The sequence below is a fragment of the Biomphalaria glabrata genome, chromosome 16, assembly GCF_947242115.1.
Source record: "Biomphalaria glabrata chromosome 16, xgBioGlab47.1, whole genome shotgun sequence".
Taxonomy (NCBI): Eukaryota; Metazoa; Mollusca; class Gastropoda; family Planorbidae; genus Biomphalaria; species Biomphalaria glabrata.
This window is the reverse complement of record NC_074726.1, coordinates 4,418,679-4,443,990: the sequence shown is the minus strand read 5'-3', so window position 1 is coordinate 4,443,990 and position 25,312 is coordinate 4,418,679. Positions and strand designations below refer to the sequence as shown.

At 35.5% G+C, this 25,312-nt stretch overlaps 2 protein-coding genes across 2 annotated transcripts in view; both read left to right on the top strand.

The window, feature by feature from the left end:
- Window positions 1–17,733, top strand: LOC106068193 (mucin-2-like). The gene is made up of 8 exons (XM_056013967.1): window positions 1–202; window positions 2,651–5,010; window positions 5,638–5,753; window positions 8,563–8,621; window positions 11,156–11,331; window positions 11,963–12,068; window positions 14,989–15,117; window positions 15,388–17,733. Exons 2-8 carry the CDS (start codon window positions 2,670–2,672, stop codon window positions 15,713–15,715), a joined length of 3,255 nt encoding a protein of 1,084 aa, XP_055869942.1. The 5' UTR covers window positions 1–202; window positions 2,651–2,669; the 3' UTR covers window positions 15,716–17,733.
- Window positions 17,734–19,622: 1,889 nt separating this feature from the next.
- The window catches only part of LOC106068196 (mucin-12-like), a 30,562-nt gene continuing 24,872 nt past the window's right edge, over window positions 19,623–25,312 (top strand). Inside the window, exon 1 of the mRNA XM_056014289.1 lies at window positions 19,623–19,650. Within this exon, the coding sequence (XP_055870264.1) occupies window positions 19,623–19,650 (28 nt within the window). The remainder of the gene's footprint in view (window positions 19,651–25,312) is intronic.

Below are 25,312 nucleotides of genomic sequence, written 5' to 3'. Positions count from 1 at the left end.
AAAAAAAGCCTAGCCAGTTATGACCCAAACTGTTAACAGCAAAGATTAACTCACTACGCATAACTAATATTATTATGATATACCTTTATTATCACTACGGATAATTAATAATAATATTATAATATAGCTATGTTAGCAGCAAGGACTAACTCACTACGGATAATTAATAACAAAATTGTTATGATACATTCGTGTCTTTTTAGTAAGTATTTACATATTATGAACATCCGATGTTCTGTATATATGATTTTCATATTAGTGTGCACAATATTTCGATATTATCTTCTTCCTTAATTACAATGTCAGGTTTTTTTTTAGTGTGATAATATAATGTCGACTCTAGGATATGCAATGATATCATCACCAACACAAGAATGTAGAATAACCTTCGTGCGATATTATTAACACTATTGAAAGGTCAGGTTTCAGCGTACCCGGGTACACTGTTCTGCCTCACCGTGGCACCCGGGTGGAAACGGCTACTTGAGGGGGCAACTAGGCTAAATGAATGGCGAAACATAACTCCTGTGGGGATGCCCACGGGTAGACGAGAGTCCACCTCTTGCACGGGCGGTGTTGCAAAAAAGTCCCCACAAACCTGTCACACATCCATGCGCTGTTCCTCAAAGGGACCGTTACATAAATGGCGAGTCCCCCACGGTTAGCTTGGTTCAATGAAGGAAAATGGCGGAGGCTCAGGGTGTTCTCGGCCCTCGGCCGTGTCTAGCGTTGGGGGCCAAATGCATTGGAAACAGCAATGCTTTACATTGGCATTGACTCGGGTCTCTCTCAAACAGAACTGTGTTCTCACATGTTTTTTTTTTTTTTTTTACTGTTTGGCGTCCAAACAGGTTTTTTTTCAAACTATAAGCTCGAAGAGCCTTCGGCTCAGCTCATACGACGATTAAACGGTTTCAGCGTATCCACGGTCCATGAGACCCTCTTCCAAAGGGATGGGTTTATTTCAGAGGTTTTGAATAAAATCAATTTGATTTATATTCCAATTTTAACCTTTCAAAAAATCTCTGGTTCGGGATATTTTTACCGTTACAAAAAAGGTACAAGTCAAGGATCATAAAAACAATCAGATATAAAAAGTCTTGTGTTCCTTTGGTAATTAAATCATTCGATACAATTCAACTTTCAAATGTAAATTTCACATTTATTGTTAACGAGAAACTGTCGTATGAATGCATAGTTAGTGTGCTATCCAAGACATTGTTTTCTCCTATAATGTATTATTATGTGTATGCATAGTTCTAAAACCAATTTCCTTACAGATAATAAAGAAAATAATAATAATTTATAATTTATTATATCCACACACAGCACATACATTATATGACTGCAGATTACAGAGACTCATCATCACTCCAAAATGAAGAAAATCATACAGTTTTGAATAGAACTCATTATGTATACACATAACAAAAATACTTTTATAAGAGAAGACAATGTATACGTTAGCACACAAAATATACATTCATATGACAGTTTCTCTTTAAACATCACATGTCGAGTTTACAACGGAAAGTGGGATTGTATTCAATGATTAAGTAGATAGCAATAAAAAAATCTGTACGATTAGAAATATATTTACCAGTTGTTTTTGTTTAGCGTTGTCATTCTATCACTTGGACTTGTCTGGACCAGTTAGGAAAGGTGGGGGAGATGACGGAATCTCTGTTTAAGGTTACCGTGATAACTTTTGAAATGTATTTTATAATTTTCACAAAAAATGTTGAACTTTAATTCGAACTCAAGTCTCCTCAAGCGATTACACTAACCACTGTGCCAGCGAAGTGCTAATGAAAATAGAAGGTTTCGTGGCTATCTATTGTTAGTTTCAAACTTTGAAGCGACGACCTACTTCTCTACACAAAGTATAAAGGGGACTTATTCAACTTATTCCGCCAAATCTGCCAAGTACAATATCTTTCCCTTAATCGATACCAAACAAAATAATTAATTAACAAAGATTATTGAACTAATTGTTAATTTTTTTTAATTGATTCTAGTTTTGTCAGGTACAAGAAATAATTGTGCAAAATTTCAACCTGATCCGAAGTCCGGAAGTTTGAGAAATAAGCTGCACAAAAGGTGTACCAGACAGACAGACAGACAGAGTGAATTGTTATAAGCTTTGTAATAAGCATAAATGTTCTTCTTCTATTAAAACCTGTTCCTTCATGTTCTGCTTATAGATTAAGTAATGTAATTAGTTCATGAAGACATCCTTGTAAGCTTAAGAATTTTGGGACGCTTACCGCAGAATAGGAGAGAAGCATCGTAGCCCTGGAATAGAGATGCTGTAAAAGAATTGAATGTATCACATACAAAACCCTGCTGACCGTTGTCACAAAAAAAACCCAACAACGCTAACTTAAACTGTATGGCCATATGATTAGGTCCTGGCTCGTAAAGACCTTTTCTGCAGAAGTAGCAATAGGAAAACAAGCTCAAAGAATGGACAGGCCTGTCATGAAAGGCGTTCTTACTAACGTGTAAGGCAGATCGGATTACAGATAGACAGTCTAGACACGCAGCCCAAAGATATGTGAAGTTGGTAAAGATTGTTTGGTTCACAATAAATAAAAAAACAAAACATTTCATAAGATATTAATTAGTTTTATATTCAATTTTCCTTCAGGTGAAACTAAGTCAATAAAATGAAGAATCCATTTGCAAGACGATTTTTTTTAACTACGTTACTCTTGGTCATGCGGACAGCAGTAATAAATGCAGAAATCAATACCACTCTAGTCATTGATACAGGGGAAAGTAAAACCAACTTGCTATCCACCTCAAATTCTATTTCAGACATTCAAACTACACCAACAATTAAAAAAACTGATACCCTATTAACAATAGAAACTACACTAACTACACAACCTACATCAACTTTACTAGCTATACAACCTACAACAACTTTACTAACTACACAACCTACTACAACATTACTTAATACACAACCTACAACAACTTTATTAACTATACAACCCACAACAACTTCACAACCTACAACAAGTTTACTAGCTACACAACCTACAACAACTTTACAACCTACAACAACTTTATTAACTACACATCCTACAATAACTTTACAACCTACAATAACTTTACTAACTACACAACCTACAACAACTTTACTAGCTACACAACTTACAACAACTTTACTAACTACACAACCTACAACAACTTTACAACCTACAACAACATTACTAACTACACAACCTACAACAACCTTACTAACTACAACAACTGTACTAACTACACAACCTACAACAACTTTACAACCTACAACAACTGTACTAACTACACAACCTACAACAACTTTACAACCTACAACAACTTTACTAGCTACACAACCTACGACAGCTTTACAACATACAACTACTTTACTAACTACACAACCTACAACAACTTTACTAACTACACAACCTACAACAACTTTACTAACTACACAACCTACAACAACTTTACAACCTACAACTACTTTACTAGCTACACAACCTACGACAACTTTACAACCTACAACTACTTTACTAGCTACACAACCTACAACAACCTTACAACCAACAACAACTTTACTAGCTACACAACCTACAACAACTTTACAACCAACAACAACTTTACAAGCTACACAACCTACAACAACTTTACAACCAACAACAACTTTACTAACTACACAACCTACAACAACTTTACAACCTACAACTACTTTGCTAGCTACACAACATACGACAACTTTACAACCTACAACTACTTTACTAACTACACAACCTACAACAACTTTACAACCAACAACAACTTTACTAGCTACACAACCTACAACAACTTTACAACCAACAACAACTTTACAAGCTACACAACCTACAACAACTTTACAACCAACAACAACTTTACTAACTACACAACCTACAACAACTTTACAACCAACAACAACTTTACTAGCTACACATCCTACAACAACCTTACAACCTACAACTACTTTACTAGCTACACAACCTACGACAACTTTACAACCTACAACTACTTTAATAACTACACAACCTACAACAACTTTACTAACTACACAACCTACAACAATTTTACTAACTACACAACCTACAACAACTTTACAACCTACAACTACTTTACTAGCTTCACAACCTACGACAACTTTACAACCTACAACTACTTTACTAGCTACACAACCTACAACAACTTTACAACCAACAACAACTTTACTAGCTACACAACCTACGACAACTTTACAACCAACAACAACTTTACTAGCTACACAACCTACAACAACTTTACAACCAACAACAACTTTACTAGCTACACAACCTACAACAACTTTACAACCAACAACAACTTTACTAGCTACACAACCTACGACAACTTTACAACCTACAACTACTTTACTAGCTACACAAGCTACGACATTTTTACAACCTACAACTACTTTAATAACTACACAACCTACAACAACTTTACTAACTACACAACCTACAACAATTTTACTAACTACACAACCTACAACAACTTTACTAACTACACAACCTACAACAATTTTACTAACTACACAACCTACAACAACTTTACAACCAACAACAACTTTACTAGCTACACAACCTACGACAACTTTACAACCTACAACTACTTTACTAACTACACAACTTACAACAACTGTACAACCTACAACAACTTTACTAACTACACAATCTTCAACAACTTTACAACCTACAGCAACTTTACTAACTACACAGCCAACAACAGCTTTACCAACTACACAACCTCCATTAACTATACAAACTACGCAATCTACACCGACCATAACTATAATTAAACTACCAAATACAACAACATCCTTATCTAGTACATTAATAGCATCAACTGGATTACCTGCAATGGATATCACTACGTCGTCTACAGTGGCTACTTCAAAACTAAGCACATCGATTTTACCGATAGCCACAACAACAATACAAGTTAAAGAGGATAGTACAAAGGAAATAAATTTCGGTAAATTCTTTCACATTATTATCATTTTAAACCCACAGTTTATCATCATTGGATGTAATAAAGGCTCTCGTTATTGTGCACTTACTGAAGCTTTTTATTCTGTGAATTGTTATGATCTATGGAGTATTTTGTTTAAGTTTGGATGCCCTCCAAGGTTCCTGTGCATCCTCAAGCAGCTTCATTCCGGACAAAACTGAAATTTATAGACAACAATGACCTCTCCACTTTCCCATTCATACTCTGCCTGTATTTTCTTTTGGCGCAATTCTGATTCAAATGAGGCATCTACGTCAGTTTCCGGTCAGACGGCAATAGTTTCAACCTTTGGTGCCTACTGCCCCATACTAAAACAAGAAAAACTTTTTAAAATATTTTTTTAAAGACAATACCTTAAAGAACGATTATTTTGCTCTTAATAACTGGTGAATTTTAAAAAAAATGGAATTTTTTTTTTACCCTGCCCCATTGCCCTCTTATCCAACTGGAGAAAAAGAATCGTGGTATATCGAATGTATACATCTACTTTTCTACATTATGTACTTTTTGTTATAGTACAGTAGTATATCTGTTTAATTCTAGATCTATGTAGTTCTTTTATTTTCCTTTTTTTTTGTGTGTGTATCGTAGCAACCAGTACGATTGAGACAAACTTTACTATCAAATTTAATCAAAATTTTACTAAAGAGTTGAGCGATAAAACCTCCGAGGAATTTAAAAGAACTGCTGCTAACTATAGTAACCTGGTAAGTAAAATTACTTGTGTTTTATAATTTGTAATTGTTGTTTGACACATAGTAATTTTTTTCTCTGACATGTTCTACTTAGGTTTTTCGTTTAGAATATAATAAATAATAAATAATAAATCTATACTTTTATAAATTGGCCTCTGTTGCGGACATATATCGGGCCAATTTCTAATAAACATTATTGTCTTGTAGCTGTGCGATGTCAAATTTATACTATTTACAAGTAGTACACATTTGTTTGACTATGACATCACTTCATTAAAATATCAATGGCAGTTTCATTATTGTTATTATTATAATTATTATAATTGTATGCGTACTGGGACTTACTTCTTGACAACCTCATCAACTTAACTCTTCAGTACTTGAACACAGGTAATGTTTATTTACAATTAACAATAATTCTCGTGATCATTCAGTTTTCCGAGGCAGAAGTATATTGTAAACACTGGTGTAAATCTATGACATGAAATTTATACACAGCCAACAGGTAATAATTACATGATAAATAACTTCATTTATGAACACTGTGAAACATCGTAGTCTGACATATTACTATACACTTCAATTATATAATTATTTGGTACTAATTTCTATAACGAGCCTATATGGTGACTATTATTTCTTGTTTATACATGAACGTAAAAAACAACAACTACCTCTTAACTCTTCAATCACTAACTTGACTGATTGACGTTTAACTGTCTAACTTCAATCACTAACTTGACTGATTGACGTTTGACTGTCTAACTCCAATCACTAACTTGACTGCCTGACGTTTGACTGTCTAGCTTCAATCACTAACTTGACTGCCTGACGTTTGACTGTCTAACTTCAATCACTAACTTGACTGCCTGACGTTTGACTGTCTAACTTCAATCCCTAACTTGACTGCCTGACGTTTGACTGTCTAGCTTCAATCCCTAACTTGACTGCCTGACGTTTGACTGTCTAACTTCAATCACTAACTTGACTGCCTGACGTTTGACTGTCTAACTTCAATCCCTAACTTGACTGCCTGACGTTTGAATGTCCAACTTCAATCCCTAACTTGACTGCCTGACGTTTTACTGTCTAACTTCAATCCCTAACTTGAAAGCCTGACGTTTGACTGTCTAACTTCAATCCCTAACTTGACTGCCTGACGTTTGACTGTCTAACTTCAATCCCTAACTTGACTGCCTGACGTTTGAATGTCCAACTTCAATCCCTAACTTGACTGCCTGACGTTTGACTGTCTAACTTCAATCCCTAACTTGACTGCCTGACGTTTGAATGTCTAACTTCAATCCCTAACTTGACTGCCTGACGTTTGACTGTCTAACTTCAATCCCTAACTTGAAAGCCTGACGTTTGACTGTCTAACGTCAATCCCTAACTTGACTGCCTGACGTTTGACTGTCTAACTTCAATCACTAACTTGACTGCCTGACGTTTGACTGTCTAACGTCAATCACTAACTTGACTGCCTGACGTTTGACTGTCTAACTTCAATCCCTAACTTGACTGCCTGACGTTTGACTGTCTAGCTTCAATCACTAACTTGACTGCCTGACGTTTGACTGTCTAACGTCAATCCCTAACTTGACTGCCTGACGTTTGACTGTCTAACTTCAATCACTAACTTGACTGCCTGACGTTTTGACTGTCTAACTTCAATCCCTAACTTGACTGCCTGACGTTTGACTGTCTAACTTCAATCACTCACTTGACTGCCTGACGTTTGACTGTCTAACTTCAATCACTAACTTGACTGCCTGACGTTTGACTGTCTAACTTGGTTGACTTTAATGTGGCTCTCCCTTCCACTTGTATTACCTGTCATCTGATAACTCATGTTTACATTTTATATTTTCACACTCTAGGCTCAACAAATTCACATTGAATATTTAAATGGCAATAGAAAGTGTTTCTGTGATACCCAGAGAAATAGAAGCGTGTTAACTTATCAAGGCACGAACAATGTTAAGATGAAATGGTATAGGATTATAATATGCCCCCTCCAGGGGCGGACTGGGTATCAAAATCGGCCCGGGCATTACCATATAAACCGGCCCACAAATGGCATGTCATATATTTTCGGTTGGGGGGGGGGGATTTTACCCCACTCTGCATTGAATTTTTTTTTCTTTGGTCGCGACCAGACCGGCCCATTTGGTACCGGCCCACCGGGCATTTGCCCGTTTGCCCATATAGCCAGTCCGCCCCGGCCTCCCCCCTCCAAAATAAACATATTGCGGTTGTTGGGTGAAAGGGGGGGGGGGGGGAGTGAGGACTATATAATCATACTAATCACTGGATGTAACCTAGACCAATCATCAATGAAGGACTGAACACTGACCTGCAAGGTGGGCAATGAAGACAAATAGCTCGAAGCCAGGTCAAAGGTCTTTACGACGTAAAAGTTGCGAAGGTCAGTGTTGAGGTCTTCTATAACGAATGGGCTCGATGTAACGCATTCCTGTTCAGAAGTCAAAACTACTGACTCGCTGTATGCCACAGCGGTTCTCAACCTTTTAAGCTCGGCGACCCCTTTTACAATCCCCCACTCTGCCGCGACCCCACACACACACAGTGCAATAGAAGAATAGACAATAACAATCCATATTTTCGATGGTCTTAGGCGACCCCTGGCAAATCGTCAATCGATCCCCAAAGGGGGTCGCGATCCACAGGTTGAGAACCCCTGCAGTGTATGATATTCTATCAAGTACTTTAAAACTACATACTAATGTGCGTTGTTTTCTTTTTGTTACCCAACATGCTATTCTTATATTACCTCATACTGCGCCATTTTTACTTTCAGCTACGAGAACCATTCAGTCATTTGCCCAATTTTGATCACATAGAGATCGTTCAGTTCACGTAAGTCTCTTCACGTAATTACAACTTGTCTGTTCACATTTCAAGCATTCTTCTCGCGTCGATTTAGAAAAAGAATCAAGCTTTACTCTTTGTTTCTAATTCTCGAATCATTACAATTGAAAAAAAAAAAAACAATTAAAATATTTAAAAAAAAAAAAGCAAAAAAAAAAACAAAAACACAACAACATTAGTCCTTTACGAAGCTGGTTTGTAAAAGTGATTACTTCGCTCTTAATAACAAATAAATGACAGCGCATGTATATATATATATTAACACTGCCGTGCACTCGCAGTCTTCTACCAGCTAGAGACCCAATTCGCAGTCTTCAACCAGCTAGAGACCCAATTCGCAGTCTTCAACCAGCTAGAGACCCCATTCGCAGTCTTCAACCAGCTAGAGACCCCATTCGCAGTCTTCTACCAGCTAGAGACCCAATTCGCAGTCTTCAACCAGCTAGAGACCCAATTCGCAGTCTTCAACCAGCTAGAGACCCAATTCGCAGTCTTCAACCAGCTAGAGACCCAATTCGCAGTCTTCAACCAGCTAGAGACCCAATTCGCAGTCTTCAACCAGCTAGAGACCCAATTCGCCCAGCGAAAATATGTTTCAACTTTGAACCACGCAAGCCCAAAGATAAGCAAACCAGGCACTAAGAATTGTGGCACAATCCGATCACATGATGACAACAAATACTATTTGTTTTTTTTTTGTTTTTTTCATTTTATATACAATCAAAAGCACCATTCTCCTACCCAGATATTTTTATATTCAATAAATATTAACTAAATTTGCCTCTTTAATTTGTGCTTATTGCCTGTGCTCTACACTATATATTTTTTTAAATTGTGCAGTTGTTAATTTCACCTTCTCCTAGGTATCATAAAACAGCCAACGCGCATTAACTTTTTCTCTCCTAACTGACGATACCAGCGTAGATTCCACCGGAATGTGGTAAATAATTACGGAGAGAAAGAGTTAATACATGACACGCCTCACGAGTTCCATTAATTTCTCCAGCAAATATCTGCATATATAATTCTCTACGTCACCCAACCATGCGGGACACCACGCAAACTCTCTGGCCCTCCTTACGATGTAAACTCTATATGAGGGATATTAAATATACTAACATATAATAATAAATAAGCTTTTAGACCCCTTAAATTCACTCTTATAATAGTAGGTCTACATCTATTAGAATAGTATCTAGACTCTAGATCTAGATCTAAATATATGTTTTTATTTTTTTTTAAATTGATTTAGGCGAATTGATTAGCTATTTTGATAGCTTCATTCGTACTATTTTTACATTCACGCATTCGCTTTCTTATAACATTATTATTTCGTTTAATTGTTTCCAAAACACTCCCAGTGACTATATCGACAGTGATACGCAAATTAAGACCCGCGGGTCGCGGGTAATTTATGGCTAGTCTTATATATTAAGCATATATTTTTGTAGTATTCTGTTAATTTTCACTTTATAGTGTTTGACTGTGTTCAGACACAATATGGCACTACTGCAAAGTTAGATCTAGGATACATTGCATTTCTTGTGTACAGAGCCGAAATTGACTTGTAAAATACAAGGTTACAAAGATAGTTTGTGTGGAAACACAAACTCAAAATCGGCCCCCAAAGTGGTCCACCAAGGCAGGCTTCAATATTTTCAGAAAGAACATCCGAATGAAATTATATCAAAGACAAATGAGAGATAAGAATGGAGAAAGAAGGTTAACAGATCTTGTGTAGTGCCCCAACGGTCAAGCAGATCAAAGGATAGGTGCAAGTGAATGTAAAGTTAGATGTGAGCTTGGCCTTACTAGTTCCCCTTTCAGACCTTGTGGTCTATAGGGCAGTTCATCTGTTTTTGTGGCCTACGGTTAACGAGGGTGTCATGTAGCCAGCACAACGACCAACCGCCTTTACTTTTCCCCAACTAATGTCAGGTACCCATTAGAGCTGGGTGGACTCAGAGGCGCCCAAGGATTCCGAAGTTGAAAATCCTAGTCTTCGAACCCGGGACCCCCGGTTCGTAAGCCAAGCGCTTTACCACTCAGCTACCGCGCCTCTCCTGACCTAACTGAAGTCTTATAATTGATGTAATTGTTTTGAAAAGGCTCAATCTCTTTTTCAAAACCTTTAAAAAAAAAAAAAAAAAAAAAAAAATGCGAACTCGGTAATAATGTATGTTCAAGAAAATGGAGTTTACAAGATTATTATTCGTTTTAAATTAGGTCTAACTTATAATGCATACTAATTAGCCTTTTCTCTTTAACTGCTTGCATAAGTGATTTAAAAAATTAGATTTTTCGCTTTCAGAAAAAAAAAAGTAGCCGTTGCATCAGAACTTTGAATGGTCTAAAATAGACGGACGGACAGACGGATAGACGGACAGACATTTCAAACAAAACTAATAGCGTCTTTTCCCCTTTCGGGGGCCGCTAAAAATTGATATTTAATTAGGGTACTTTATGTGAAATATTGTGCATAATGTTTTGATATCTAATGTCCAACGTCTAATCATACCCAGGCCTGGAAGCATCAATGTGGAGTCCCAAGTAAAAATGCATGTGTTCAACTCTACAAAGATAATTAACGAATCTCAAATTAAGGCGAGCCTTGAAGATATCAAGAACAAGATTATGATACTGCCCGGTGTAAACAAGACTTATTTACGGGACCACTTCGACGACCAGATAAAAGCAGGTATAATTTTGAAAGTTACGCGGACAGAAATGCGGGGGTGGGGGGGGGGGGAATTTATTCTACGGACTAGGGATAAGAACTAGGGATAAGAACTAGGGATAAGAAGATTTAAGAAGAGAAACACTTATTATCAGGGATAATTGTTTTACTTACCTGCACAAGACACAGCGCGGAGTCGCTCAAAAGTCTATTATATATACGGGAGAAATGACACTGGATCAGAAGAATGTTTATTGACATTCCGATGGTCTAGAGGTTAATTTCGCTTGGTGCGTTATCGCTAGGCGGTTGTGTCGAATCCGGAGTCACAGGTTCGAGCCTCGGTCGGCGCATGCCCTTATTTTCGTAGCATTTTAATTCACTATTTTCTCTCTTAAAAACTTGGTCCCTGGTGCTGTTATTTATTAATGTTTAATATATGTATGTATCACATTTGCTTCAGCACCTAGCTTCAACTCTATGTTCATATAATATATCGAGCTAATATTTTAAAATCTTCAGACTTCTATTTTAACGTAGATTCTACGCATGTTTCTAAGCGAAACAAAAAACAAACACAGCAACAAAAGCGATATTAAGTACCCCTACCTTTTGATGTAATATTTTGTTTTGTTTCTTAATGTCCCCACAGCTGTACATGTCGTAAGTCGAGTGGTAAGTAATCCGTGCCTGGCTACAAATATATGTTCAACCTATTCCACATGTGACCAGACTGAAGATGGAAGTACTCACTGCAGGTCTGTATACACAAAAGAAAATAATAATAATGATAATAGCAATTAATTTGTACATGGTCCGTCACGTTACATGCAAATTTTTAATATGATTTTTACCATAATAAAAACCGTTAACTTGTTGCAATAGGTTTCTTTGCAGCAGTATTCTAGGAAATGTTATGAAATTATAAGTTATGTATATAGTGTTATAGGTTTACTTTAGTGGGAATTTGAAGAGACTATAAATAGACTATTTTAGACGGACATAGGAATTATGGGATATTAACTAGAGATGGGAATCGAACCCAACTTTTAAAGTTCGGGTTCGGTTCGGTTCGGTCAGATTTAAGTTCGGGTTCGGTTCGGTTCGATGACGAGTATAGTTCGGGTTCGGTTCGGTTCGGTCAGGTCCAAAGTTCGGGTTCGGCTCGGTTCGATGTTCTGAAATTATGTAATAGCGAAATTAAGTTATTAGGCTTAATGAAATGTAGCCTATTAGATAAAACACTTTCATTTGAATTTTTCATAAAACAAATACTTTGCAACATATAATTGGCCCATGGGCAATACTCATTCCAAAATAATGTTGCCTACATAAATTTCAAGGGTTTTTAAAAAATGTCTTAATGAGTCAGTGTCTCACACCTATATAAAGTAGGCCTATGGTCAGTTTTTTTTTCCCGAAATAATGTTGCATACATAAATTGTAAGCGTTGTAAAAGTTTCTTCATGGAGATAGAATTGAAGATGCGGCATGTTTTCGCTCAAGTCGGCAAGGGGTTTAATTCCGGGCGGGACGCGGCGCTAAGCGTATTCTAAACTTTATCTCATAGTAAGAAGAGATAATTTTTAAAAAGCTAATATTTATGTTTTCTTACAGAACGCACTAGTCATCTTATTTTTAAAAAAGTCGAGGGCCATATTAAATCTAGTAATAAAGAAGCAGCCTTGACCAATAGTATTATTCGAGGGACATTCTAGTTAGGCCGACATATTGCACACGTACTTCTGTAATAGGCGTGATCTTTTTCAAAAATATTCTTCGTGATAAGACGTCTCTGTCGCAAACTTTTTTTTCCTACAAAAGTCGTCACTATAATGAATAGCAATAAAATTCGACTATAATGAGACAAAAAATCCAGAAGAATCACAATAGCGGAGATGTTTTAAAATGTGTTCTTCAAAACATTTTGACCCATTTTGTTGCATACGCGCCTCGCAAAAGCAGTCTACATTTAACAAGGTCTTATTAGAAGATATTCCTACTTAATATATTTTAATTTTTAAACATATAATTTTACTAATATTCAGATAAGTTACACTGAAAAGAAAACAATTATTTCGACGCCCCCTTTCCTCGTTAGTTGGTTTGTCGCTTACAAAACAGCTAGTATAATTGAAGTTTATTGAGCCAATAAAGACGTTTTATATTTTTACTTAAACTTTAAAAGAAATTTCGTATGCGAGCAGCTCAATATAGCTTAACTGTTATTACAATATTCACATATTTAACTTGAGATATAAATGTAATATTAATGAAATATACTGATATTTAAACGAAATCTAGCTCACCACAAAACAAGGTCTTTACACGTTCATTTCTCAAAATTGTCTGCCGTTTCACATTTTCATTACTCTAATTTCATCATCCTCATCATACATGCATACACCAATCAATCGCTTAACCTCATCTTACCGCCGCCAGGAAACACACACACACTCTATAACACCCCCTATTTGTCAGGAAGTTGCTTCCACCCCTCCCCAAATTCGAGGTACTCGCCATCCCCACACCCCTGCATTAAAAATACTGATGATCACTAATGCAAACCAGAAAAATAGTAATAATATTCCTATACGGAATACTTCACAATTTTTAAACATACAACACTAAAAAGAAATGTAAATACCGTTATTTAGAAATTAAATATTAAGTTTTTTAGATAGTTCTAATATTAAATATTTATAAAAGAGATTCCGTTTTAAACTGATTTTACTATAAAAAGAAGATAATTAAATGTATTTTAAACTAGAATACATATGAACTTATTGAAGATTTATATCTACACTCTATAGTCGTCCAAAAATATTCTACTCTCAACTAACAGCCATTTCAATAAAAGTGACAATATTTTAAAATTGACTTTCTACTTATTAGATCTACTGAGAGGGCGGGCTAATCGGATCAAAAGAAATATTGCAAACAGCCCGCGAAAATTCAGGGGCAGGGAGAGTTTGGAAAAACCCATGGGAATACCTCGCGCGCGCTTTAATTTTTCTTTAGTTTCCAAAATACCCCTATCCCCTTTATCTATCCCATGTTTGGATGATGGAATCATTAGAATTAAAATAAAATATTTAAGTATTTTATTATTATTATTATTAAACTAAACAAAAAAAAAAGATGTAGAAATTGCAAAATTAGTTCGGTTAAGATAAGGAGGGTTCGTTCGGTTCGGTTCGTACCGAGCAGTTTCAAAGTTCGGGTTCGGTTCGGTTCGGTCATAAGTGAGGTTCGAGTTCGGTGTGTTCGGTTCGGGTTCGGTTCGTTTCCCATCTCTAATATTAACTATATAGAAATGATGGGATAGATTGTAACGGTTAGAGACGACAAGAAAGAACGACTGACTTCTACTCCTAACGGCGAGACATCATCTATAGTAACTGTCGACATTCGGACTGTGCCCCTTTTCTGGATTAAACAGTTGTTAAGTATCTATCGTTTTTCTTAAGTATTTTATACAAGTTGGTATATGTTGTTGGTTGAAAACGAACTCCATCTAGACCTAAATCTACTTTACATCTGACGTCTGTTTACTAAACAACACAAAGCAATAGAATAGAAAACGTATTTTTTTCCTTGAAGTATTTTTTTTTTGTTATATGCTACAAGTATGGTTTATTAAAATGTGTTCACATCTTAAGATCTCACATATTCCAGACCTAAAGTTAAAAATGAAGGCCTTCTCACTTCTGATGAGATCATTGGAATAGCTGTTGGTGCCAGTGTAGGCGTTATTCTTACAGGGGCCATAATCGTGCTGCTTGTAATACGGTTTAAAAAAAGACGGTAAGTTTATGGTGAACAGTGTGCACCTGTTTTTCTTCATGAATGTAAGACAAGAAGATCTTTTCTGTAACTTGATGAAGATTCCACATGACACATACATAATTTTAATAGTTATACATTAACTAATTCAATTGTTTTTTATGCTATGGATTTTACTATTTCCTACCAGTAGCTCTTTTATTCTAACCCTGAATCTCCAAATACAAATGTACCACATTAGCCATTTTCATGCATAAATTTCTTTTTAAATATAATATTTTTTTACAACAGTTTCGAAAAATCCAATTCAAGTGAAACAGACAGTGAAGAGCCTGGTGAATCTCTGAGCGGAAGGATACTGGCCACTGAATCAACAGTTTTGTCCATCCCTCGACCTAAGCTCATCAACTCAAGCAGAGCTCATCCTAATGACCTTGATGCTAGAAACAGCTACCCCTTAGAGCAGATCAGCGGCCAACAACAAGTACGCAAAAACTGGAGGCGGAAATCTTCGTCTTGGGACATCGGTCACTTCCTGCCAGTAGACGAGAAAGGAACACGCCAGGTTCCGTTGGCTTTTAGCGGAGGGTCAAGTTGGACTAAGGATCGTGCAACTTAATCATAATAATCATAATAATCTCATTTATAGAGCGCTGTTAACAAGCATGATATCGGCTCAAGGCACTGTGATAACATGACAAACATAAACAGGAGAGCTACAATAACAAACTAATCTAAACAAGTTTTAAACCGATAGGTCTTAATGTTCTTTTTGCATGTATTGTAGCATGTTGTCTGTCTGAGATCAATGTGGAGTGAGTTCCAAAGTTTCGTCCGTGTACTGAAATAGCCCGCAGGCCGTAGCTTTTGGCGGAGAAACGTGGCATCACTAGAAGCGTTGAGTCCATAGAGTGCAGTGTTCTCTGGGGGACATATGGAGTGATCAGTTCACTAAAGTACAAGGGCATTTCTTAATTGTAGATGCACTGATGACTGATGGTGTTTAAAAAAAACTTAAGCTCTCGTCTTTAAAAATGACTTCAATCCCTTAACGCGTTACAGAGTTATGTATCAGTGAAATGCCCCCGGTCACATGATTGCTCAGACTAGAAATGATGGAATCAAAACCTCCAAAACAATGACGCTCTGAGTCCGTTTGTTAGATCTAATTTTATATCTGTTATCATAGTGCCTGCCTAACTGTACATGATTTCATTTTCACAAATATTTTTTTCTAAATACTCATGGCCGCTGCGACCTAATGCACCTTGGGCCCAATTTGGGAAACGGCCAAATAGTTATTTCCAATCATTATTTTAATTTTAAAAATGGCTTAATCAGGAGTTAGAGATTCCTATATTGCCGTCTGTAAAATTGTGCTGATATATGTATAGGATATAAAAATGAAAACATGTTTGGTGGTGAGTATTATGACTAAAGTGTTAATAGCCTATAAAACAATTTTAAAATCTTTTTTTCTTAAATACCATACTTGATACAACAATAAATGCATTAAGCGTAAAGTTTGCGTAATAAAATATTTACTATGAAGAATGGTTGAAACCTTGTTCCAATTTGCTGTCTAAACTAACTGATTCTACGGAAGAAACACTCTGATATAAATGGAAATCAACTTTTTGAAGAATCTAGAACAGCGGAAAGCTATTTGAGAACTTAAATGGGTCCTGTTGAGGTAATTGAATATATATTTGTAGAAATTATTTGTTAGGATGTGTGGTCGAAAGGCTAAGTACTCTTGAACCGGCTTGGCTTGGCTACCTATGAAGGGGTCTCGAGGTTCGACAGTGTTGTGTTATCTGAGCCAGTCTGAGCACGGAAGAACCTACTCCCACATACTCCTACTGGTCCACAAATGAGATTTGGGCCATAGCGCTCTAAGCATGAAAGTAGCGCCATATAAAAACTATAAAGTGAAGTAAGTTGTTGAAATCGACTAACTGTACTGATCAACGAACAACCAATTTTAAAATTGAAACTTTTTTTTTTATTTTTCAATTATTTAAGAGCAACGATATTGCAAAGAGACAATAAGCACATTTTATTTTTAATTGCTAATAACTAATGTGCGTCACTCATAGCAGGGAAGAAGATTTTTTTTTAATTTCAATAAAAGAATAAAATATTTCGTTGTTTTATTTATTATGAAAATGTGTTGATGTTTTTTTTCAATTAGAAATATTTATAAAGGCAGTGTATTCGATTCCGATGATTAAGGTCAAAATGGATGCTTAAGGAATTGGTCTTCGGAAAGCAAACCTTTTTATTTCATGCCTACTAAATTCACATGGATATCAGTGTGTGTGTTTCGAATTTAACCATGTAAAAAGTAGGGCGGATGTGTTGGTTTTGTAGAGTTTCTGATGTAACTTTTTATTTCATGCCTACTAAATTCACATGGATATCAGTGTGTGTGTTTCGAATTTAACCATGTAAAAAGTAGGGCGGATGTGTTGGTTTTGTAGAGTTTCTGATGTAACCACGCGTAGGTTTGGCGTAGTAGGTGACCGTGTGGCAAGCCACCCAGCAGAGAACGTGTGTATTTGGTGAGTGAAATTATCAACTTAAAATTGGTTTTGCATAAATGTAAATTTATAAATAAAAGTTATATTCAAGGTTGCTTCAAAAAAAATCTGTTCAAATTTATTTGAAGTTAGACACTAAAAATTAAACACTCCTGCATCGGTTTAGAGTTTAGATGAACTAACTGTTTGGGGCTACAAACCAACGACCGAGTGATAACAATACGATACCACAGACGTTGCTAGGGATAGTATGACCCAGTGTATTTTGTAAGTGATGCTGCCCCCCCACCCTTCCCAAAATCAAATTTGTAACAATAAGTTTTACCAAAATAATCTGTTAGTTATCTACTCACAAATTAAAAGGAGCCAATTAACTATATTCACATTAGTCGTGTATTTTCAAATTAAAAACGAATCACAATGATAGACTCTTAGTTTCATTTGAATTTTTAGAGTCCGGTTTACGTTTTCAAAGCATTGTTGATTCAATAAAAAAAGAAAAGCAATATGACGAAATAGGGTAGCGAAACTATAGAATTTTTATTTTAAAAAAGCTTTTTCATTCTTCCCAGTAAAAAGTTTTTACATGTTATTTTTCCGACACCCAATATCGGATCAAGATGAAATTTTGCAAAATTATTTTTTTTAATCTGACAACCTATTTTAAAAAATTAACCGATTTGTTAATTAACTGATGGTATTTAATTATTTTGTTTGGTATCTCGAATAAGGGAAAGAAATTCTACCTGACTATATAGGTCGTCATCTGATGCTCAGTGATGCTTTAGGAAATATAGATCATGTGAAACACAACTAATAGGAATAATTGATGATTTTTTTTTAAAGGTTTAGATCAGGGGTGGGCAAATTACGACACGCGGGCCAGATGGGGCCCGCCTGAGTGTTTTATGCGGCTCGCGGACACCGAAAGAAATCAGGTGTGCTCACAGAATATACATAGAAAAATGCAAATGTATTAAAAATGACTCTAAATATCTCTATAAATTATTGAAACTTTCTCATTATAAAGCGTTTCAAGTAAACGAAGATTATTCTTATTGAATATACTTCAATACACTCAGTCAATGACACAATCTCAGGTCAGTATTTATTCAATGCTATGAAGAACTGTGTTGAGTCTTGGGTATGCTTGGAACAAGAGGGCAAGGGTAACAACTGATGGAGCTCGATCTTTGACTGAGAAAAACAGGTTGTTTTTTTTTAAAGAATATCCCAACCATAAACTCTAAACAGGAAAGTTGCAAAAAGCAAATAACATTACTTTATTGGGCAACAGGTATCTTAGTGATCAAAGTCATCAGATCTAGGGTGTCCTTACCACAGGCAGTTTCGAAAAGTACTTGAAGATTTAGAAACAAAATATTCCAATGTATACGCTGGCCTAGCAAAGTAAGGTACTGAGAAGAATATAAAATCTCAAGAAAGAAATTTTTATGTTCCTTGAAGGACTTTGACCTAGTTACAAATATTTGTAATGAAGAGTATTTTTCATAGCAGCTATTGCACTGGATAAGTCTTTTTAAACAAGGTTTTCCTAATTCTCCAGGCAAGCATGTGAAAACAGGCTTTATCACTTTCCTTCGCTGAAAGGTGAAACTATTTGTAGTGAAAAGGTTAATAGTACAAGACTTTTTTTTAGATTTCGTAAGTGTGGCATTTATAAAGGCAAATTTTAAGACGTCAGAATCCAGTTTTCAATACTATCAGCTCCCAATTTAGCGCAGAAGCTGATTCAGCTCCAGACAACAAACACAGAGCTCCATGCTAATTATAACCTGAAAGAGACGTTCCATTCAATACTTCCGCTGTAGTTTGATGCAGTGACAAAGATAACAACAAGTTCCGGAACATTACGCACGAGAATAAACAGTGAAATACTTCAAATTAAAAACAAATGTACATTTTTGGTGAAATGTGACGTACTAAGACAAAAGCAAAATGTTGTTTTTTTAAATCGTAAAAATGGTTTCAGAAATAGCACATTCTTGTTGTAATTACTCAATTGGGAGTGTGAAATAACGAAAAGGGAATGTATAAACAGTATAAATATGAATATTAATAGACATTATACAGTTAGATAACGTTATTTTCTAAGTTGTAAGTACAAATACATGAATACGTATATGCGGCCCCCCATTCCCAAAATTGTTTTAATGCGGCCCTCGATACATAAAGGTTGCCCACCCCTGATTTATATGTTAGTACGCAAATAGATGCTATCTTACTAGATTTTTCCAAGGCTTTTGACTAAGTTCACCACCATGGTTTGCTTAAAAAAATTAAAATATTTTGCCATTGATGGTCCATTGCATCAGTGGAGTAAAGATTATCTGATAGGGAGAGAAGAAACTGTAATAATAAATGGCTCTAAATCAACACCAATAACATTAAACTCAGGCGTACCTCAAGGAACAGTCTTAGGTCCACTACTCTTTTTAATTTACATAAATGATTTACCAAATTGCATTAGTTCAGGAACAAAAGTCAGATTATTTGCAGACGATTCTATAATATATAGAACAATAAAAACAACACAAAATATAGAAATTTTACAAAGAGAATTAGATGAATTACAGAAATGGAAATCAAATTGGAGCATCTCTTTACACCCAGAACAATGTCAGTTATTACGAGTAACAAAAAAAAAACTAAAACAAATTAATTCCACTTATCTTATTCATGGCAAACCAGTAACACAGACTAAAAACGCAAAATACCTAGGTGCTATAATAAATAAAAAAAATGTCATTGGAATCCCCATATTGATGAAACTATCAAAAAATCAAACAAAGCATTAGGGTTTATTAAAAGAAATTTCTAAAAATCAAATAAGAACATAAAACTAAAATGTATTTTAACCTTCGTTAGGTCAATAATAGAATATGCATCCTCTGTTTGGGACCCCTCAACTCAAGAAAACATTAATAAAACTGTAACAGACACTAAATAGAACAGTGAGATTCATAACAACCGAATATTCACATTTGACTTGAGTAACATCTTTAATAAGATCACTAAATTTACAAAACCTTCAGGAGAGAAGGCTCAAAAGTAAATTAGCAATTATACATAAAACACTGTACCGTAATCTTCAAATACAAAAACAAAATTTAATAAAATACTCTGAAAGACACAAAGATAAAGGCACATTCCTCGTCCCATATGCTAGGACAAATTTGTACAAATACTCCTTCTTCCCTAGTGCTATTAGAGCATGGAATGGGTTGCCTGAGCTAGCCAGGAAAACTAGTGACTTGGCATATGTATGACTAAACGCATGACGAGTAGGAAGTAATCATCTTTTTTTTTTTAAGTAACGTCAGTATTATATAAGATAAGAAGATAAGAACACGAACATGAAATAGGACGATTGATAACTATACAATCTTATCTGTTCACAACCTCTTCACTAAAGAGCGGTTACGGTGTTGGCCTGAGAAGGCTTTAGCCTACGAATTCGAATTCAGGTCTCTCACAACATTTAAAAAGTGATCAAAACTTCAAACCAATGACTTTCTGAGTCCATTCGTTAGATCTAATTTCATATCTGTAATCAAAGGAAATGGTTGCCTAACAGTGCGTGATTTTATTCTCACAAATATTTTAATTTTTTAAAAAAATTTGAAGTTTAAGCACTGTGAACTTTGACCCTGATTTCTTCGAATGGGTAATCTTAGTGCTTTAAACTATGATAAGCCTTATCTTGGGGACTATTACTCTAACGACTCTTAAGTCAACATTAATATACAAACACAGTGCTGTTGTAATTAGAACTTACATCCTTAAATGGCTGTATGGAAGATTGTAATTTTCATTTAGTTGCTTTATATGGAGACATGTCAGTAGCCTAGTTACATGTCATTTAATAAAATGTTGTTGTTTTTTGTGACATCATAAACATCTTTCACATCAACGTAAATAAATCGAAAGGTAAGAAAACAATGTAGTTGTGATTTATGATAACTTTATTACATCTCCGTATCCTGTGGTATCAAGTCGTTAGTCGAACTAACACCACAACAGAATCGGCAACACTTTCGACACTCTTCTTTTTGTATCGACGGAGATAGGGTTATAGTTGTTGATAGTTTGTAGTTCACAGTTTCTGATTTTTTTTTGTGTGGAAAATATTGAAACTTGCCTATTTTTACCTACCAAAGCGGACCACTTCGGGGGACGATTTTGAATTTGTGTATCCACACAAACTGTCTTTGTAACCTTGTTTTAATTTATATTTATTTAGATTTAAATCTACTTATCGTATAAATCTGGATTAGATATAGAATAAAGAATCCATAAGATTGTGAGGAATCATCTTTAGATCAGTGTGATTCTCTAGATAACGCCTTGATAGTATTGTTGCTTCTTCCTAAATGTTTCGTTAGAGGAACAAAGCTTAAACGATTGTTTTTTTAAGAAAAATTAATCGCTGAGATGTTGATCACGACAACGTCTTAGTTACCCCGGGCGTCGTGCGTTATTTCCTTGCATTTGAAACTCAGAAATGTATATTCTGGGGTGTCTACAAAGTAATCTCATGCATTACATCTTCCTTTTAAAAACATGTATATCAAATATCACAACTGCTATTCATTCCATTCTAAAAACAAAGCTATACTGCTGCACGGGTGAACGACTGCATGGATAATACAATAAACATGCATAAATGTAACCCTGCGGGACAAAGTCAAACAAATGACGTTTCGGGCCACGAGGCCTTCACAAGCTATAAAAAAAAGACAAACAATTTACACGCTTAAGTGAGACTTATCAAGTTGGTTATAATTTTTTTCTAAACATAATATAATTTATAAGAAACAATGACCGAGGAAGAGTTCTGAAATGCAATAAAACGCATACAAACAAAGCTTGTGTTAGACGCAACTTTTTTCTTTGCTTTGTCAACATATTTTTACAAAGTTTATATCAACATTCTCTCTATCTGTCTGTCTGTCTGTCTGGTAAAAAGTTTGTAAACGTTATTTCTCCGACACCTAATCTCGGATCAAGTTAAAATTTCGCATAATTATTTCTTTTACCTGACAACACAAGAATCTATCTAAAAGAGAAATAGATGAACTCGGGAACCTTTTTATTTCACAATGTGAATCAAAACACCCAGACTTTGTATCGCAACAGAAGATATCAACAACACTGTATATTGACAACTTACTGGGTTTTCCTTCCCCACAAGGCAGAAACGAACGCTGGACAAATGCTACATTGGCATCAAGCAGGTTTGCTCATAGAAAAGTTTGTTCCCACTAGGAGAATCTAACCACGCACTTGTCCATCTTATACCTAATGGACCTCATTCACCAATCGTAAACAAACAACATTTCGCCACGCGGTTCTCTATCTCTTCTATACAAATTACGATCTAATTTTAATACACAGTGGCTGTCACGTGACTTTTTTTTCCGTTGTTTTATCAATATGATCACGTGACTAAATATTGTTTGTTTACGATTGGTAAATGAGGTCCATTACAAACCTACTTTTAAAACAACAAAGAGAGTAATAAAAAACGATCAAGTAGTGGCTGTAGAAACACAAAGAGGCTGTAGAAACACAAAGAGGCTGTAGAAACACAAAGAGGCTGTAGAAACACAAAGAGGCTGTAGAAACACAAGGAGGATGAATTAAAAATACGGACTGGAAATCTCTATTTGGGACTGTCCAGACATATAGGACGAAACTGTTATTATTCTGCAAGGAGTTGATAATTCCAACAAAAACAATACAAGTCTAATGAAACAACTAGACCTGGATGACAGAAAACATAAAAGATGCTATTATTGAAAAGAACATTGAAAAGAATAAGACTAACAACCAAGAGTTCATTGATGCGAAAAAAAAAAAAAGAAATGAGGAAACCATTAATGTGAAGGGGAAAAAAACACAAAGAAAAAAATTGATAATTCTTTTGTAAATAACAACTCAAAAGCATGCTGGGAAGGATTAAAGAAAATAACAGGCTGCGCCTCAAAACGAAAAAGGACTTTCAGTGGATGATGAGGAGAAATTCACTAACGAACTTAATGACTTCTCTTTCGACAGAGAAGATTTTCTTGGCCTACAAAAAGAAATTTTCAACAAAGAAAAACAGGAACCCTAAGACAGTTTTGTAACTGAAGCTGAGGTGACCTAATTATTTAGAATAGTAAATGTAACAAAAGCTCCTGAAGCCGATAAAATAAGCGGCAAGCTGATTAATCTATTTGCGGAACGAATATCTTATCACTAATCTTTAACTACTCGCTAAAAAGATGGCTTACTTCACAAATCTGGAAAACTTCATAAATTCTACCAGTACCAAAGAAACCTAAAATAGATAGTTTGTTTGATTTCCGCGCACAACCACTTACACTTATAGTCATGAAATGTTTTGAAAAATATATAATTAGATTTAAGCTTGTAACAAAAGCCAACAACAGCCAAGACCTTCACCAATTCGCATATAAAACAGCTAGGGGAGCTAAGGATGCAATTCTACTGCATGTTGGACCAGCTTTATAAATATCTCGATACACCCAAAACATATGCACGTGTGCTCTTCGTAGATATCCCAACGGCGTTTAATACCATACAGCCATACAGCCATACATATGTTCACCAAACTGAATAATGTAAATGTCAGCATGGGTTCTAAAATTTTTTTGACATAACGTCCACAGTTTGCTAAAATCATCAACACCAAATCTTTAACTCAAGTAGGCCTACTACGTATAGGGGTTGTGTACTTTCTCCAGTACAAAATAGTGGTCCATTAGAACTAACAAAATAGTCTAAGTCTTATAACTTAAGACGCCTTTTTTATAATCCAATAGCTTTAGCGCTCTGTCACAAATCCCTTAGCTATAAATAAAGAGACAAACCTTAATAGGAGAAAAAGAAAGAGACCTAACTGAAAACGAAATACTTACAAAGTAAAAAAGATAGACAGGGACATTAAAAGAGAGAGAGAGAGAGAGAGAAAGAGAGAGAAAGAGAGAGAGAGAAAGAGAGGGTTAGGGACGAGCGATGTGGAGATAAAAGATCAATAAAAAATATTAAAATATAAATTTTAAGATACATTTATTTCCTTTTTCAGATGTGATCTTCTAGAAAATGAAAAACAAATCGTATTTTCATTTATTGTTTTTAAGTTTATACTACATAGTAAACATCAACGCAGAAATAACGTTTAATAATTTAAATACTCAAATTAATCATTTAGAAACTACACCAGCGTCTCCTACGACTGAAACTACACCGGCATCTACTACTACTGAAACTACACCGGCATCTACTATAACTGAAACTACACCGGCATCTACTACTACTGAAACTACACCGGCATCTACTATAACTGAAACTACACCGGCATCTACTACTACTGAAACTACACCAGCATCTACTATAACTGAAACTACACCAGCATCTACTACTACTGAAACTACACCGGCATCTACTATAACTGAAACTACACCGGCATCTACTACTACTGAAACTACACCGGCATCTACTATAACTGAAACTACACCAGCATCTACTACTACTGAAACTACACCGGCAACTACTACTACTAAAACTACACCGGAATCTACTATAACTGAAACTACACCAGCATCTACTACTACTGAAACTACACCAGCGTCTCCTACGACTGA

Coding starts and splice junctions, on each gene's coding strand:
- LOC106068193 (XM_056013967.1), top strand. CDS start 2,670: ATGAAGAATCCATTTGCAAGACGATTTTTTTTAACTACGTTACTCTTG. Junction 11,332..11,962: donor CGACGACCAGATAAAAGCAG/GTATAATTTTGA, acceptor ATGTCCCCACAG/CTGTACATGTCGTAAGTCGA. Junction 15,118..15,387: donor ATACGGTTTAAAAAAAGACG/GTAAGTTTATGG, acceptor TTTTTACAACAG/TTTCGAAAAATCCAATTCAA.